The 16,463-nt window shown below is 34.8% G+C and overlaps 1 protein-coding gene across 4 annotated transcripts in view; it reads right to left on the reverse strand.

The window, feature by feature from the left end:
• PTPRK (protein tyrosine phosphatase receptor type K) overlaps positions 1-16,463 on the reverse strand; it is a 487,814-nt gene that overhangs the window by 176,508 nt on the left and 294,843 nt on the right. For all 4 annotated transcript variants that reach the window (XM_045842702.1, XM_045842700.1, XM_045842699.1 and 1 more), the window contains exon 7: positions 13,493-13,786. In XM_045842702.1, the coding sequence (XP_045698658.1) occupies positions 13,493-13,786 (294 nt within the window). The remainder of the gene's footprint in view (positions 1-13,492; positions 13,787-16,463) is intronic.

Raw genomic sequence — 16,463 nt, forward strand, 5'->3', positions numbered from 1 at the left:
CATTGTTAAAAAGATATGTATATATGATTGTGTCAAAACATATTTCTAGGAGCTTAGATTTCCAAATCTGGCACTTTGTCTCAGAGGCAATATAATAATATGAGGTGATACTAACTCATCTCATTAAAAAATAATAAAGGATCTGTTCAACCTATTTGTGAATGCATTTTGATTATCTTTTCACTGAAATTGTAAACAACAAAATAACTGATTAGGCTAAACACAGATTTTTTTAAAAGCTTCCTGATTATTTACAAAATTACAATCATAAAAATATTATAACTGAGAGAAAAAGTTATCAGCTAAAAAAAGTAGAAACCCTAGTAACCTAGCCAATTTACTCTGCATTTTACTTAAAGACCAAGGGACCATTGAAGGAGTAAATCACTAAAAATTTTCCATGTTTTTTGTTTTTGTAAGTTAGTTGTAGATCATTTCCTTAAGATGATGTTAGTACTGTTATGTTATAATACAAACTCAGTCTTGCTGACCCAGTTTTTAGTTTATAAAAACATTCCACTAAAATTGGACAGAGTGCAAACATTTATTGTCTGCTCTTCACATAAGTACACAGGTACTTTTTGATCTTTTGCTCTGGTATCTTTCGAAAGTCTACATACTTAAGTTTGTTTTACAAAGGCTTCTGATTTGAGGGTGCAATCAAACTAATTATTTGCACTGAAGTGTAAAACTTAATACTAATTAAAAGGAAAAATAAGTTTTTATATTTCAAAATTCCAGTAAGATATCAGTGCAACACTGTCTCATACTATCACCCCAAAGAATGAGCACGCCAGTCCTGCTGCTAATCCCACAGACACGCGATCATGATCCTCTCCTGCCGTGGTATGGAGGTACCTGTAGGGTGCCCATTGTGCGTAAGAGCACCACGAATCTGTGAGGTGAGGGTGAAGTACCATGGGAGGTCAGAGGAAATGCCGGAATAAAGATAGAACACTTTACAGCATGAGCCTATCTGTAAGTTCACCTAAGATCAGCAAGAGAAAACCAACACTAAACCACATTTTGATTCTGCCCTTATTTCTGTGCTGTTACCTGCCCATTATGGGGAACATTTAAGATGCACAAATGGATGTCACAATTCAACAAACTAATCAGTTTTTATAAAGCACGTCCTGAACATCTTTAATGCATTTGACAACATAAAACAGCCATTACATATTTTAAAGTTGTTTCTATGTAAAAACAAGAACAATTTCACTAATCTGTAGAGTTCATACAGTAAGATACTAATATGTGCAGTATGATTCCACCCACCAGGAAAAAAAAGAGAATAATATTTTAAATATGGTTGAATAAGATTTACTTAAATTTCTAATTCAAGGACAGCATACCCATGACTCTGACAACACAATGACATGGTGATGGCACCCACATCTGCACACTCTGTTCTCTACATTCCCTACTGAAGCGTAAAGACCCAAAATATTAACTACCTACCGAATATCTCACTTGTAAAACTAAACGTAGCTACTTCACTTCTAATGCTTTCCCCACTGTTTTACTCTTTCAACTTGAAACCTGTCACTATACCTTAAATATTCTAAGCCAGAAGTCACTTACAATGTGTCACCAAATTCTATTGATTGTACCACTCAAATCTCTTTCAACTCGGCCACCTCATTGGAATTCTTATCTCCACTGCTTCACTTCAAGCACTGATCAATTTTTGCTCAGACTGATGTGGTCGCCTTCTAATCTCCCTGAAATCTTTCAGTCCTTTTCCTAAACTACCACTACAGAATCACCTTTAAAACCAAATCATTCTAAACATTTTAATAAGAACATTTCAAACTGATTATTCTTTAAAATTCACTACACTAAACAAAATATTTTAATATATTATATAAAAAAGTTAACATGGAATGTTGGATGAATAAAAGGTAAATAGGTGAATAAGTATGTGAGGTAGCAAGTACAGCAAAAGGAAACATTACAGAGGTAGGCTTATGGGTGGATCATAGCATCATTCTTTTTAGATTTTCTTCATTTTAGTAATTTTTAGAATATCAAAATAATTATTTTTAATGAAATGGCTTGCAATACAGTAATGGCTAATCTTTGTTGTGGTATATATGCTAAGGAAACATTTTGTATGCATTATCTCCAGTGGTGTGCAGGAAATGCTTAACATATTTAGAATGCTTTCAGCTCTCCCCAAAACAGAGAAGGTGGTGAGGTGAAGGAAAAAGCCCAGATTTGTAGCATTTGCCAACTTCCATGCTGTAATACTCCCAAAACATAATTAGAAGAGATGAACATTAGTTTATTATGATATAGTATCTTCAACATACAGATAAAATAGACATAAATAGCCTCAAGAACATAAATAATGGTGCAGTATATTGAAACAATAAGGAAGGTTTGAGTATTTATTACTTTTGTTTAAAATATAACTGATATTATTGTTTGTATATTTATTTTTTAATAATAATTTAACAACCAGCTGGCAAATTCCTGAAAATTTAACAACTAATTCTCAGCTTTAGCACATCATGAATTATCTCACAAATACCAAGTTGGCAAGTTCAATTCTTGATCATTATTTTACAGATGACAATACGAAACATTAGAGAGACTGTACTTACCCAGTGGTAAGTACGATTTTACTGACTCATGAACCTTAATTTATCACTACTAATGATGTGATCTGCTGCTTTATGAAATTCTCATACTTCAAAGATTCTTTGTGTTCCCATAGAGCCCAAAGCACAATGTATTATACCACTTATTGGTCTAGTTATTTACCTACATGCCCCTCTTCTAACCTCTCTAGGCTGCTCAGCATAAAAATGCACTCAGGCAGCCTGGACCTGAAGCTAAGAGCTTGTGCCTGGCACGAAGTAAGTACTTGATATATGGGAACTGCGATGGCTATGGTTCTCTCGACACTGAGTGGCTGCAGAGCAGAGTCTTCATCTCACAATACCCCGCGTGGAGGCAGCGTTTGCCACATAGGAGATGCTCATGTAAAGGAAAACAGAAAATGCAGTGTGAGTCTTGATTTTCTCATTAATCAATTGTTTGATTTTGATCAAATTATTTCACTACTGAGACCAAGTACCCAAAATGGTGGTAAATGTGAGAGTTGGACTTGATTATGAAGTACTTTCTTACACTAAAACTACATGACTTCATGTGTGCCTTTGCTGATGCCAGGAAGAGAGAACAATGGAATATTATTTGTCAAGAAATTTTCCACCATGTACAAAATAATGATACATGCATAACTCTCATTGAAGCATGTAAAATAACTGATTCATTGGAGGTAGTCCAAACTTTTAGTAATAGAAGAACGGTTCAATATACTCTAGTGCTACATATGTCCAGTAGAATATTAAGCAACCATTAAAGGTGTTAGAATGTCCTGTAGAAACATAGGAAATGAGATATGATGGCAAGTACAATGAGCAGAACATAATACTGCACATATCTTATTTTTACAACAAACAATAAAACCACAGGCGCTGAAAAAAATAATAGTGCACTGACAAGAATGCTGATAGTTGTATAGATATTTACTGCAGTGCTTTTTAAAAAAATTCAATTTGTGAAATTTGGTGTAATGTTTCTTATGCATAATTTACAAAAAGGACTTGGGTGTGTAAATTCTAATGAGCTGTTTATAAAGTCTGGGACTTCAGTCAAGGGACTTCCATCTTAGAGATAGTTAGTGCAGCCCCAGTGCATTTCCTCATCCCAAGCAGAGCAAGGCTGACTGTTTGAGAGAGCACAGTGCACACAATACACAGGAGACAGCACTCACCAGAGGAGGGATGGAGAAACATGAAAGGGAACTCTGAAACAATGATTCTGCTTTTTTAGTATTCCTCAGTAATATAATTTTAAGGTGGTATCCAAACTGCTAATATTGATTAAAACTTTTAAAAGAGAACCCAAATTGGTTTAATTAAGCTGAAATATCAAATACTAATTTAATATAAAGAGCTGACTTTTTCCCCAAAGTAGCTAGATCATTCATGGAATCTAGCCTTAAAAAATGAATGTTCCCTTTGTGGGTAATAAACCAGAGTGAAGAAGAAGCAGAGGTTAAAGGGTTATCTGAATCAGATGGAAGGAGGACTCAGAGCAGAAGTTCTCTCCATACTGCTTTGAAAATCAAGCAGCTTTCTGTATTCTACTGATATAACTTATGCGAGGTGGGAATAAGTTAAAAAGATTTATTTAAGCAAAATTAAATAGAATGACGATATAGTCTCAACATTCTGTCACTTGTTAGAAGGGGATCTACATATTAGTTACCTGTTAATTTTACTTTTAAAAACAAGATAAATGAGAAAAATACTATCTTATCTCTACTACTTTAGAATTTGATAAGAATTCAAAATTCATTGACTAAATAATTAAGGAAAACAGGACCAATGGCCCAACCAACTAGAGAGCCTATGCCCACACTCTCGTATCAACAGGTTGTTTTTGTTGAAAAAAGAAGAAGGCTTCGTTCCCTACAGCGTATTTTTCGTGACAGTCCATGAAGGGGTTCATCCGGTGAGAGAACAGCTCTTGTTGTCTTCATTTTGTAATCCTTAAAATACCAGAGCGAACTTTAATGTCCTTCTTCAAAAATCACAAATTCATCAACATACCAATTTGTGCTTTAAAATGTCATCATATAAAGGTGATAAAATGAAGAAACGTTTAAGATATCATTGTTCAATCCTGGATAAACTGAACCTTTAAAACATGTTCCTAAATTTTCTACACTATAATAATTTACTGGATGGCGAAAAAAGTTAAAAATTAATGCACTATGTAACAAGCAAAAATTTCTGCTATTTATAATTCAAAACTAGATATCAATTTCTTTATTCATGTGTAATGTCTATAGTAGGCAAGAAAACACTTCTCACAATGAAATGTGTTGTGGTTTCCATTAAACATTATCCTGAATCATGAGCAAGCATGTTTGGTGCTCTTGATGTATAGAAATACCTAAAAATTGGAACAGAAATAATTTCATTTCCTTCTATAATTACTATTAAAAGGAAACCATGTAATGGTTCTTATGATTTTTATGCATATATAAAATAAAACCTTGTTTTAACAATAAAGTATTATAGATTCACATGTAACATTAAGACAAAAACTATGATGTTTGTATAGTTTCTGGGGTGGATATAACAGTACCAGATTAAAAGTACCATAATAAGATAAACTTTTTTTCTCACTGTATGTTATTCCTTTGTTGTGAAGGACCACATAGAGGTGGGAAATAATAACAAAGCCAGAGAATGAAAGGTGAGCTATATGAACTCAAACTTTGCCCAGATGATCTGTCTGCGACAATTAAAACGCACATCACTCAGTGATATTTAGGCCATGTCATACATTGTGACAGCCGAATTTGCGCATATCTTTCTTTGGGTGACCAAAAAGGCATGGATTTCTGCCCTTCTGAAGTTTTTATGGAGATTACAATGTTTAATATAACAGAACAAATAAGATAAGAGCTCACTCATTATCTTTTGCCATGGAATATGGTTTTTTTTTCCTCTCTGCAGTTTATATACAGGTTGGTAGAGAAGAAAAACAGAAAGCCATCCCTACAGCATTTGTTGGTATAATGAGGCTGTATCTTGTAGAAAGACAGTGAAGACCAGAAAGCAAGACTTTGAGATGATAATCCAATCTTCAGATTTAGTTAAGAGTCAAGTTAAATAATGAAAATAGGATACTTTATAAACTCATTTTTTTCCATTCAAGAAACTGTACAGAATGACCAATATTCTCAAAAAATGCTGATTACAACTAAGATGGATCTGCATAAGTGAGTTCAAGAATAATTAGGAATCTATACTCCTGCCCCCAAAAAATGTGACTGCATTTTTTTTTGCCAGAGCCTGAATAAGGAATTTTTTTCTTATTCTGCAGCAAAGAAAACAAATTATAACTTAAGTCAGGAGGAAAAAACAGGGAGTGACAACTAAAGACAAAATCTACAGAGGTAGATTCTCTGGGTAAAAAGGAAGAAAAATTAAGGGCCAGTATGCGCAGTGGAAGCACAATGAGGGTTGACACTCGCAGGTTTAGTGTCTCGAGCGCATCTTACATTCGGCGCATCCCTTAGTGTTCAACATCTGGATCCATAGCTTTTTAATTCTGTCTAGTCATTTTCTTCTTCAGATGCTCTTGTGTTATTATTATCATTTGAGATATTAAAATATCATTTTATTTTTATTTCTACTTCCTAATATATAAAAAAAGACCTAGGACTAGAGGGAAAATCTACGATATTTAATGGGACTGATGCTGTTATTCAAATCATTTCCACCTGTCAGCTTTATTGTAGTATGCAAAATTCAATAAAAACAAATGAAGCCAATAAAAAGAGTACTTAATGATGTCGTTAACAGACTCAGCATGTAGTTAAGTACGACAGATAAATAAAGTAGTGTCATTTTTACTGGTTACCAAATGCTTTCTATTAAAAAAGTAAGTTAGAAGACAATTCTGAGCTCGAAGTAACCCAACTCTACTCAGTAAAGTTAATTACACAGTTACTAAGGATATTCCCCATAAGAAAATGTTCCAGGAACTATATGTATGGTTAACTATACATCCCATGCCAGGGGTAAAAGACAAAAATAGGTAGGAGGAAAGATGATTTTCTTATTAGTTCAACTTTCATGAGTCTTATGCTGGGAGATCCTAGCATTACAGACCATTAGTAGAGTTAATAGAAGTTGAATATATTATAAATATATCTCCCCCCACCCACTGGACATTTAGAATATATGTGCTCTATGCAACTTAAAATAACATTTCTATAATCCACGGGCCCTAGAAAATTCGAATAAACCAAACAAATTATTTTGATGATTTAAATTAAAATATGAATTATAGTTATAGGCAAACTGGCATATAGTTTGCCTAAGTGTTGGTAGAAAGGAAAGAAAGAAGGTAAGTCATCCTCATGGCAACAACTGGCTAACCACTGTTTTCTGCATTATATCACAGTCCAGGAATTAGGAAGGAGGCTACATACAGTGTTACCCAGCTCCATGCAGAAAACAAAGGTTAATATTGTGTTCAGACATATCATTGAGGAAAATTAACTTTTGGTCAGAAATTATTCTTCTTTACCCTGGATTTCTAAAGTATTTCTTATCTTTGTTACATCATTGGTGTTTCTGTTGTTATTACAGGTCTACCACTAGAGTGTCAGTCCCTGAAGAATGGGAATCTTGTGTTATTAATGTTGTGTCTTCTGCTTCCTAAGTGTGGCTAAGTGTACAACTTGGACACTCAATATAATTTATGAAATAAATGTTAAGTATCTTATCAAATACAGAGTAGCTCTTGAACTTCTCTGCAATCTTTCATCATTGAACCCTCTAAAAGATGTGTTGTATTAGCGTTTTCCACATTTGTTAATCACAATGGGAAACATACTTTTTAAAAAGAGAAGTAAATCACACAATGAAATGTTAGATCACCTATAAAATATCTTTAAAATCTCTAGTGATAGAAACTAGATTGATTATTAAGAATGACAATACTTTCCAAGAATTTACAAATTTTGTGTTTCTGACTGAAAATGAGAGAGACATGCAGTAAAGAAGAAGACAGCATGTTTTATAAAATTATTCTAAGCATGTTTTCATAGTCTCTCTGCTCCTAGTCCTTCCTTAACTCAAACTCATCTTCCTCAAAAATGGGAAGATTTGTTTAAAAAGCAAATCTAGTCATGTTAGTGTGTTTCTCAAAAACAGCAGAATAGCAGCCTGGACCACGTGAGACCCGGCCACACGCCACGGCAGCCCAGCTCTCCCACAGCACAGAGACAGCCAGTGAATGCCCCATCTGTTTCCGAACTCCAACCCATCAGCAATGTTTACTGCTGGGTTAAACGTGGTTCCCCTCTGTTTATTTTCTATACTTTTCGGCCTTAAAAACTTGCTGTTAGTTTTTAAGAGACAGTTTATAAGCCACCCTTTCCTGGGCACAGCTTATCTAAAACACCCCCTTACAGAACAGCTTCTTCCTCCCAATTTCTATCACTCTGTATTTACACTCTTTGTTTATGGGTCTGTCTCTTGTGTTTACTGGGGACCTGAGGGGAAAGCACTGCTTGTATAACTTTGAAGACCTAGCACTTAACCCAGTGTTGTTAACAAAGAAAGAAGCCAATAAATGTTTTTTTCTGAATAAATATATGTATTTCAAGCTGTAATATTCTTGATAGAATCTGAAAAACAAAATTGGGTTATTACAAAAAGAAAAAAAATTACAGAATTTTACTTTCCTAGATTTTTTTTAAAAAATCGAAAAACTGCTTTTCATTACTTTTCTTATAGCTTTTTACCTTTGTTGTTTTTAATTTCTAAATAATACCATTGCCTTTTAAAATTCTTGCTCAGTAACAATACAGAAGCCACATGACATCCATATATAAGCTATTAATACATTTCAAAGGGGAGGGGTTTACAGGAACAAGTATAAAGGACACATGGACAAAAACTAGGGGCGGGTGGAAATGGGAGGGAGGTGGGTGGGTGGGCTGGGATGGGACTAAAAGATAGAAAATTGTACTTAAACAATTAAATAAAATTATTTTAAAAATTAAAACAAGTATTGATATAGGCCTTCAATTTAAAACAGAGATTTCACCCTTACACTGGTAAACCATGCCAATTCTTACAAAAGTGGTTTCTTCTCTTTTAACCTTGAGGCTAAGTTTTGTGATACCTCGTCTTGGTGACAGATAGCTATCTGGGACCACAGTGAAAACCAATACATGGTTCCCTTTTGCTGATGAAGTTGTAGCCATAAGGCCAAAATTTAATTCCTCACCTTTTGGTTTCTGGTATATGATGGAGTTTTGTTTTGATTTTTCCTTCCAGTTTGAATTTCGGAGAGAAAAAATGTATTTTTAGTAAATGTTTACGTGTGAAATAAGATACTCTCCTTTTCACTGCTTCATAGATCTACGTTTCACTGAAAATTGCCAAGAGCATTGAACTTCAATATAAGAGTAGAAAGTAGTTTTTGCAACTGTATAAATATATTACATTCCGGACACCCTGAACTCTTCACCTTTCCTATGAGGGAGATACTGCTAAAATGTCAGTTAATCATAAAGCAGAGCTGCAATGGGTTACCCAGAAGCAGAAGGCAATTTAAAAGAGCAATTTTAACATGCAATTGCCAAAGCATGTGATGCAGACAATTTCTGAGGATGGCATATTTTATTTCCATTTAATAAGAGAAAGAGAAACTGTATTTTCTTAGCTTCAGTTCCAGATGGTATACGCAGGGGAAGCAGACACATGGAAAAAAAAAAAGAGCATACTTTCTCTGATTGTTCACTGAAGTTTTTGAATTATTTCTCATTTTTAAGACAACTTCATATTTATGCTTTTTTTTTAATTTATAAAATGCCTGAAGAAGCATTTTGTGAACACAAACACAGGCCAGGCTGTAAGCAGAGAGCGAACTAATCGAACCCCTCAGGTGCACAGGGGAGCAGGAGGTGAGCGCAGGCGGCTACAGCCACCAGAGACCGTAATTACCGCCTCTCTGAACTCGCGAGACCCTGAAGCAGGTAATTTCCCTCACCAGATGATTTTAATACACTTCACAGAGAAAGAAAAAAAAAACACCAACAAAGAGCTTTGGCAACTAGGTAGGACATTTTCAGGTAAAGATAAATTAGAAGATTGTATTAACGCTTCTTTCACTGATTAAAATGTTTAAGACACAGAATGTACTTGAGTGAATAAAAGTGAAGCTGCAAATGTCAAACTACGATTTTTTCAGGGAATCCATGCAGATATTCTTTATTAAAAAAGTAAATCCCTCCCAGATTCTATCTATTGCACATTCATTTATTCATGAAAAGAAAAAGATCACCTACGGTGGCAGAAAGAGGGGAAAGAATTCAGGCTTTTTAAGTGAAACCCCATTTTCAGCAAATGCATTTGAGCCATAGCTGCCAAGTTGTCTAATATCAGACAAGTCTTGTTTTATTTTGTTCTTCCTGAGTTTTAGATTCACAAGCTGCAAAACAGGCAAAATACACCTAATTCACAGGATTGGTGTGGAAAGAAAATACCATGATAAATTCACTTCATATGCTAATTATAAAGCCATGTAACCAACACTTAACTATGACAATCTACATTGCATGTTGAAATACAAAATTGCACCACTGATGCACATAAATAAAACCATTTGTTTAACTTGCTAGACAATAATTTATAGACAGATTTCTGCAAGAAATAAAATTTCAATGGCTTAAATACATTAAAGTAGAATATTTAACATAGAATTATAACCAATGTACTTTTTAATTGCTATGTAATATCAATATTGTTCCTCTCTGATACACCAAAATAAAATCAGAATTTCTCAGAGGCAGAAAATAATCATCGTTCTTTTGTTATTTATAAGAACTTCATATAAAATTGATATCAGATACAAACACAGCAAAGAAGTTTTTATACTTGTTTTTAAGGCTTTCTGGTAGTCTACCAGGCAGGGTCTCTTAAAATAGCTACAGTGAAATAATTGACATTTTTAGTCCCATGACGTTAAGGGTGAAACACCACAACCACAGGGTGCACTCTCCCAGCCCGGGTTAAAATGGAAGGAGTTACAGAGCCAGTGCTCAGGGCTTGCCCAGCTTAATACAGTTATGTGGACCCTGCTCCAGAAACTGTGTTGGGGGCTTCAAAGGGATCATTTCCCCAGATTAGGAAGCATTTTATTCTTCTGCTTTTCGAAAGAATTAGTTTCAACTTTAAAGTAATACATGTTTATTTAACAAAAATACATTGTTTCATTACCAATAATTAAGAACAATAGTAAGGCCTAAGTGTTATGGAACACTCCCTATGTGGAAACACAATCATTTTGGGAAGAACTTTAAGCTTCTGAAATCTATACTAAATACTAGATAATGTCATAGTTAGCATATGTTGTGTTCTATTTTGTTGTTCTGGGACCCTGGGCTGAGACCAGTGACGACGATGGTGAAGTGTGAGGGCCCTTGTAATTGGGTGGAAGGTATATGGATCATGAAGAAGGGAAGATAATGGACACTGTAATTTTCATCGATACTGATTCTGTTTTAGATATTCAATGTCTATCAGTTATTCAACTTTGGATGGTCAAAGATAGTTTAATAACTAACACAATATATTCTTTTATAAAGTTTCCCTCCTTTTCTAACAACAGGGCAAGATTAGTAGACATTCCTAGTAAAATAGTAACCCTGGTTTCTTTCAAATCTATAATGTACTTTAAAAATCTAGTCTATAAGCACCTTTTTTTAACCATGAAAATCTGTATCAAACACAACTTATGAGGACGTTAATAAATTAATAAACATGAGAACAAGACTTACCACATGTGAAAGATAGGTTTAAAAACCAAAAACCTTTCTGCAGTTCAAATGAAAACCATGAGTGAGCCGGATATTGCTCTGTGCTACAAAGTCCACAAATTAAATGTTTCTCAAATAAAGAATTAGGGTAAAAGACCAATATAATTCCAAAAGGTCAAGACATTTATAAATTTGAAAGCAGCTATGAATATGTTATTGTTATTCTATCCCCACCCACACAGATAAGACTATTCTTAAAATACCTCAAAGCACTTTCTAGTCATATATTTATTGCATTTCAATATGTATTTTAACGGCACTTCAATATGGATTTTAAGGGCACTCAATGAGGATAAATTAATGCTTATTGACATGTTGTTTTCATCCACGTAATACAGCATACGTAGCTTTAAAACATTATCCCACTCACTAGCAACATCCATTGGCCCTCACACCAATAACCAACATCAAGTAGTTTCTAAATTAAACAAAAATTACATAATTATTAGCAATATATTGTGTGATACTGTTAATTCTTAATTGTTTATTTTGATGACATAAAAATAAGAAAGCAGTTTTGATATTTAAAGAAGTCTGGACACAGGAAATCAAAAGGGAGAACACTGGAATAACAAAATTACCACTATTATTTTAATTTGTATATTAACTATAAAAATTAAATGTAGAAAAGAAGGTAATTTTTACTTGAAAATGTGTATGTAATATCCTCTGTAAAATGAATCCCATTGTTCATTTTCTGTTATCATGGAATATTAATTTTGGAAGACAGAATGAACTACTTCTCAGCTTCCAAACTGTCTCCTTTCTCCAGCTAGATGAGGTTGTGGCATGGACTTGTCTCTCCCCACTACAATTAGAACAATTTGCCACATAACATCAATCAGCATATTAGTAGAATCTCTATGTCTAAATCTCAGACTAATGATTGAGACTAATGATTGAGCAGATAAACTTCCTGTGTATGAAAATCTTTCAATATTAATATGGCATGTTAATATATGAATTAATGTGAATTTTAATATATAAAATTAAGCCAGATTAAAAACATTTTATGATGAGAGTACATAAACAAATTTCATGGGTTTTGTCTTGATCTTAGATCAGTATTCTTGGTGGGTAGCCACAAAATATTGTCAGTGCTAAACAGATGTTCAAGAAACAAAAGACATTTTATAGGCATTTACATTTTCATAGATCCCCACAGTCTTCATTTTCAATTTCCAAAACCTAGATCATTAAATGTTCATGATGCACAAATCCATGGATTAATTCTGCAGGTGTTTCAGTATAATGCTTGATGAATTAAAAAAATGTCTTTTCAACTGAACTATTTTCAATAAGAAAATAAAGAGTGCACAAAAACATGCACTGTTAATAACTTAGACAATTAAACTTTCCAGTGGCTTCTAACAAATAGCTAACAATTTTTTCCCTTATAACAATATGTTGGAAAAGGAACTAGGATGTATGTTTATACGTTAATTTTCATTTCACTTTTTATTCTTTGTGTTTTCTCCATATGTTTTTATCTTCACCAGCACACTTCAGACATGGGGAAGGCAATCACAAGGCTTAAAAACAAAAGGCAGGCTTCCGTGTGTTCTACAGCTGGCTGTCAACCTGCTGACCTGGTTCTCAGCCATGGGATTTCCTGAACAGCAGAGCTGCCTCACCAAGGCTTGGTTCAAAGTAACACTTCTTATGTGATCAGATATGGTCTCTGCGATGGTCAAGGAAGACCATTTCCACATATGAGAAAGGTATTCAGTGCTTGCTTGAATTGCCAAGGTTTGCTCTCAATACTTTCACCTGTGTCTACCAGCGATTTGGGGGTGAATATAGGCAAGTTGATCAAAATTAACATACCAGAAAAGATTATGGTTACAAAATAAATACTGAATAGTAATAGAGAAAGATTCACATTGCGCCTAAAACGGTCAGATTATGATGTATCCAAGGGCACAATTTACCAAATTCCCTGAAACTCTTAGAATAGTGTGATTACATCATGCGCCTAATAACTAGAATGGCCAATGTTGTATGTATAGTATGTCTTATGCTCAAATTTGTCACTATGCAGAGTGGCTTGCTATTCAGTCTTACCTGCACATTTGGTTCTGGTGATTAGCGGCGGTCCTGGGAGCCCCGTCCCACCTTCACCGGGCCTTGTAAGTAGAACACGGATCTCGTATTCAGTATCTGGATCCAAATGCCATAATTTATAAGTTGGAGCATTGACTGCATGGGTCTCTGTCCAGGAACCTGACGTCATTCGGTATTCCACTTCTTTCAGGATAATGGGACCATCGCCAATGATGGAGTTGGCATTTAGCTGAATCAGCAAATATGTAGGCCCAACACCAAGCAGCTGCGGAGGAGCAATGGGTCTTGGTGGTTCTAGGAGAAATTAATATACAACCTAATTAGTTAAAAAGCCAAAAGACTATAATACATAGGAATACACTATTGGATCTCAAAGCCTAAAGGCTTAATAAATAACTTATTTAGGAGTACCTAATAAACACATAAAAGAAAACTGGGGCATCAGTGGTCCTGCAACTGTACTTTTAAAGGTCAAATACTTTCACAGATGGGCTATAACCCATCATGATAAGTCTTCTCTTATTAAAATCATGCTTCTCCAGGAAACAAAACTATAAAATACTTGTAAATAAGTAAAATAAAGAGAAATATTTAGGAATGGATAGCTCCAATTAGCTACTAACAGAGTGCAGTTCCCCTTTCCCCTTCCTGAGGTCTTATGACCTTTACACATCTTCAGGTTAAGGAATACTGCTATCACTCGTCATTCAGTTCATGAAATGTGGCTGTGTGGCGTTTTTTCTTTGCTGTATTTTTTTTTTACTTCTGCAGAGTTCCTGCTGATGAAATAAGGAGAAAGGCATAAAGCAGAAGTCAGAAGGTAATCCCAGGTACTGACTCCTTTCCGCACCCCCACCTCAGAGTGTAAGAAATTAAAACTAACACTGAGGCAAAATCTCAACTCACCACATATCACTGACCTTTGGGAGCACCATGGATTAAGGCAATACATCAAATATTAAATTCAAATGTCAAAGGTATACCACAATTTAATTTTGAACAGCTTAGATATTTCACTTGAAAGAAACTTCAGGAAACATTATTTCAACATTTGAACTTATAGAAATGACGAATGATGAATTAAAGCACTTCTTCTTTATTTAACAACAGTGTGGCTACAATTTGGTGCTGGGCTTTATGAAGATCTCCACAGTGCTAACTCTGTACATGCTATGTCACAAAGACATTCTAACTACTACTTTGTGACCAGGCGAGGCCTTCTCTTAATGTCCGAAAGAACATCTCCAGTAGCCAAAAGGCTTTAAAGCAGGGATGTCCAACCCCCTGGCTGACAGGCCGCATGTGGTTCAGGATGGCTATGAATGTGGCCCAACACAAAATTGAAAATTTACTTAAAACATTATAAGATTTTTTTTTCTGTGATTACATATTTCAATGCATTTAATGTGTGGCCCAAGACAACTCTTCTTCCTCCAGTGTGGCCCAGAGACGCCAAAAGCTTGGACACCCCTGCAAGGAGGGCGTTACTCTTATAAAGTTGCAACTGCCTCAACATTGTTTCAAAGGTTATTTTTTTAAGAATGAAAACAAATCTAGAATACCTCTGGAACTCTTTTGGCTTAATGAAAAATAAGCAACCCAAGGAAAAAATGGGCAAAGGATCTGAACAACTATTTCTCCAAAGAAGAGGGACATGGCCAATAACCACAAGAAAATATGCTTTACATCACTGGACACAAGAAAGGGTAAAAGAAAAAAAAATCAGACAATAACAAGTGTTGACGAGGACATGAAAAAGACTGGTGGGACTAAAATGGAGCAGTCACTGTGGAAAGCAGGTAGATCCCCAAAGGTGAAACCTAGGGTAACCTCACAACCCAGCAATTCCACACTCAGCTGCCTAGCCAGGAGAAACGGACACTTGTACCTGCAAGAATACATATGAATATCCATAGCAGCATTTTTTTGCAATAAATAACTACAAAACAAATACCCATCAACATTTGGAATTGTTGGATACACAGAAGCCAACACCATCCGTACAATGGAACGCTACTCAGCCATAAAAAGAAATGAGATTCTGAAACATGGTAAAACATAGATGAATTCTGATTACAAGTTGAAAAAAGCCAGTCACAAAAGGCCATATATTGTGTGATTTCATTCAGATGAAATGCCTGGAACAGAAAAATCTATGTAAAGAGTAGATGGTGGCCCCCAGGGGCTGGGCAATGAGGGAAATGGAGACTGACTGCTAGTGGGCATGGAGTTTCTTTTCAGAGTGATGTGCATGTTCTAAAACTGATTGTGGTGGTGGGTGCACAACTCTTAACGTACCAGAAACCACCAAATTAATAAATGTGCTAGAAATCACTTTGGGAGAATCTTGTAGTATGTGAATTTTCTCTCAATAAAGCTAAGATTTTTTAAAAGTAAAAGCAATCATATAAAGGAACTATTAAATATAACTGCACGAGGTATGTCCCCCACCCTCGCATAAGTAAATTGGAGAAGATACAGACAGAAAAAAAGTTAAGTAGATACAGTGTATTTCAAAAATGGATTTTCTATCTTAATGACAATGCATGCTTAAAATAAGAAACAAAGGGAAAAAAACCTGTAGATAGATTTTACCTTCTGATGCAGATTAGTATGAAGTAAGGGCTTTCAGTTACAGCCAGGATTTGCCTTTAAACCCTGACTGTATAAAAATATAGTTCCCACCTTATGTAACCCTGAGTCACAAACATCCTTAACCTAAAAGGTAAGACTAGCTGGACTGGATCTCTACACAGGCTAAAGTGCTTTTCAAGATTATGTTTTCAAATTCATTATTTAAAATTGAGATACTGTCATAAAGAATAAATGATTGGAGGGAGTATGTAATGAGTAAGACTGAATTTTTAAAATAAAGAATCTATTGAAAAATGCTAAGTTATTCCCATCATTAATTCTGGCTCATTACTTTCAAACTACTTATCAGTAGTACCACATGAACTTGTCCTTCACT

Source organism: Phyllostomus hastatus, unplaced genomic scaffold (assembly GCF_019186645.2).
Source record: "Phyllostomus hastatus isolate PE091 unplaced genomic scaffold, TTU_PhHast_1.1 phas_contig_40, whole genome shotgun sequence".
Taxonomy (NCBI): domain Eukaryota; kingdom Metazoa; phylum Chordata; class Mammalia; order Chiroptera; family Phyllostomidae; genus Phyllostomus; species Phyllostomus hastatus.